We start from the raw sequence: 2,904 nt of genomic DNA on the forward strand, positions 1-2,904 counted from the left end.
TTCCAGTCCGGCGATGGGAAACACATCAACCTCCGTTATGGATGTGGAAGGATAATGGGAGTTCTTGCCACTGACACTGTTCGGGTAACATGGGAACCAGGGCCTCAGTCAGGTCTGGTCCTGGGAGCAGCCAATGCCTGCAAAATAGATGCACTACCAGCTGGGAGGGACTGTCTTTCTGAAAATCCCCTAGTGGCTGGCCACCTGCCCAGCAGGGCCCTGTCCCTGGGGAGACAGCTCCCCTGCTGACACACAAACTCCCAAAACAACGAACCCCAGAGAGGGGCCTGGGGTGTGGACTTGCATCTCCATTACCCAATGTTCATTTTGCTGGAGCAGGAAGAAGGGGCAATAAAGCACCCCCTTTTATATTCACACGCTCTACAGGGCACTTTCATGGTAATAACTTGTTTTATCCTGCAACATCCCCAGGCAGGAGGTACTATTATTAGCTCAGGATAAAGACGAGGGACATGAGGTGCACAGAGCGAGGGCCTTGCCAAGGTCACATATTTTTTAAGTGGAGCTTCACTGACCTTCAGGACTCAAGTAGGTGTGGGTTTGGGGAGAGGATAAAACTGATCTGGGGCCCCTGGGGCAGCACAGGGCTTCAGGTATCCAGGCAGGGGAATCAGGGGTCACAGATGTAAGATGGGCCTGATAAAAGGGTTCTCAGTCTAAGGGGCCTTTAAGACTAACAAAAACTATGGCCTGCCCCCCAACACACACAAAGTGCCTGAATATGCTCTCCCTGTTTCTCTGTCTGGGTCTCTGTCTCTCTCTGCCTCACACTCACACAGACACTTACACACAAGTGTGCACATCCCCAAAAGCCTGATATCCAGGCAGAATTTTCATTAGAACCCAGCCAGAGACATTGCATAATGGGCTTCTGTCTGCCTGGGCAGAGGCAGGATCCACAATCCAGTGCAATGAATTCAGTTCGTGTTTGTCATCAGATCATAGTGTTGCCAAAGAGAAGACTAGTCTGCTCTCTATTCATAGTATCCTCAGAGGGGAACCATTCAGTCCTGTCCTGAGTTTGGTTGCCCCACCTGTACAGAAGACATGAGACCAATTTGACTCATTCACATGCTGTTTGCAGGATAAGCAGGTATTGCTAAGATGCATGGCCCCACACAAATGGAACCCAAACTCCTGTCCCAGCTTGATGTCCCCATCTGAGATCAACTGAGGATTCAGTTCTCTAGAGTGCTAATGGCATGTACAGTCCCACAGCCCAGTTCTAGTCCCACTTCCTAAACTTTACGTGGGCATGCTCTCCTCTCTCACAGATCGGGCGACTTATTGCCAAGTCGCAGACATTTGTCCTCAGCATGAATCAGCTCAGTGGGGCCTTGGAACATGCATCTTATGACGGCATCATGGGCTTAGCCCAACCCAGCCTCGCCATCCATGGGACCACCCCCATCTTCGACAACCTGAATAAAAACAGAATCATTCCTGAGCCTGTCTTTGCCTTTTTCATAAGCAGGTAAGTCTGAGCTGGACAAGTCCTCTCTCCAAATTAACTGTATTGCATGAAAAATTAAAGACTATCTCATCCAGAACATTCCTGTGAGATGGTCTAGCCTAGGAGAACTACAGCCCAGGATCGCATCTGGCCCCATCCGGGGTTTTTATCAATTCGGTTTCACTGGAACACAGCCATGCTCATGGGTCCAAGGGTGCAGTTTTGTCCAGGGAGGTGGAGGTAACAGGGAAAGCAATAGAAGGTGTCAGGATGTTGGAGGAAAAGGCAACAGGATTTGCTGATGAATTTGATATGGATGGAAGGAGAGGGATGCTGGGAATGTTTCCTTCCTCATTAACATTTCACCGGGAACCCAGGACGAGCTACAGAATTTGTAAGAGCCAGCTCAAAAATGAAAATGTGAAACCCCTTATTCGAAACACATTAGGGATTTCAAGACAGGGAGAGTGGAGGTGGGCAGCCTGCTCAGCTTGAAGTTCCATAGATCGCACAGGTCACAGGCAAGAGAAGCCAACCCTGGGTGAGCCTGAACCCATATTTTTAGCGCCCTCAGACATCAGCTTTCCTGAAAAATGACAGGCTAGACAAGGAGGAAGCCCGACCCCTCCAGCATAGAGTCCTCCTAGGGTACATCTGAGCATTCAGCTGCTGGAAAGGTCCAGGCCTTCTTCAGAAGGATGGGTGGTCGGAGCCAGGCCTGGTTGAAGCCAGGCTGCTCAGCTTCGAACCTCTTCTGTGACACTCGTTAGATGGGGACCGACCCTGATCAGGTACTCAAGCTCTCCAAGCATCTGTTTCCGCATGTATAAAATGGAGACCGTAGTAATGCCTCTGATGGGTGAAGAAGTGCAGTCCTCAGACAGTGCCTGGTGTTACTCTCCTCCAACAAGCCCCTTCTTCTCTCTTCAGCTGGCCGCAGAAGAGCAGCTTGCTGATGCTTGGTGGGGTGGACCACGCCTACCACAAGGGAGCTCTCAAGTGGGTACTGGTGACCCAAGCCCACTTGTGGCAGATAGCCGTGGACCGGTAAGCCTCCCCCTCTGAGGGCCACCCCAAATGATGCTCCCACACATGCACATGGACACATACAGTTCAGTTCAGTTCAGTCACTCAGTCGTGTCTGACTCTTTGCGACCCCATGGACTGCAGCACGCCAGACCTCCCTGTCCATCACCAACTCTCAGAGTTTACCCAAACTAATGTCCATTGAGTTTGTGATGCCATCCAACCATCTCATCCTCTGTTGTCCCCTTCTCCTCCTGCCCTCAATCTTTCCCAGCATCAGGGTCTTTTCAAATGAGTCAACTCTCACATCAGGTGGCCAAAGTATTGAAGTTTCAGCTTCAACATCAGTCCTTCCAATGAACACCCAGGACTGATCTCCTTTAGGATGGATTGGTTGGATCTCC

The 2,904-nt window shown here is 50.6% G+C and overlaps 1 protein-coding gene across 1 annotated transcript in view; it reads left to right on the plus strand.

The window, feature by feature from the left end:
• Positions 1-6: 6 nt before the first annotated feature.
• The window catches only part of LOC105000419 (pepsin F-like), a gene marked incomplete at its 5' end in the record, with an annotated part of 7,342 nt that continues 4,444 nt past the window's right edge, over positions 7-2,904 (plus strand). Inside the window, 3 exons of the mRNA XM_010856304.1 lie at positions 7-84; positions 1,296-1,495; positions 2,405-2,521. Coding sequence (XP_010854606.1) covers positions 7-84; positions 1,296-1,495; positions 2,405-2,521 — 395 coding nt within the window. The remainder of the gene's footprint in view (positions 85-1,295; positions 1,496-2,404; positions 2,522-2,904) is intronic.

Source organism: Bison bison, unplaced genomic scaffold (genome assembly GCF_000754665.1).
Source record: "Bison bison bison isolate TAMUID 2011002044 unplaced genomic scaffold, Bison_UMD1.0 scf7180017854254, whole genome shotgun sequence".
NCBI classification, from domain to species: Eukaryota; Metazoa; Chordata; class Mammalia; order Artiodactyla; family Bovidae; genus Bison; species Bison bison.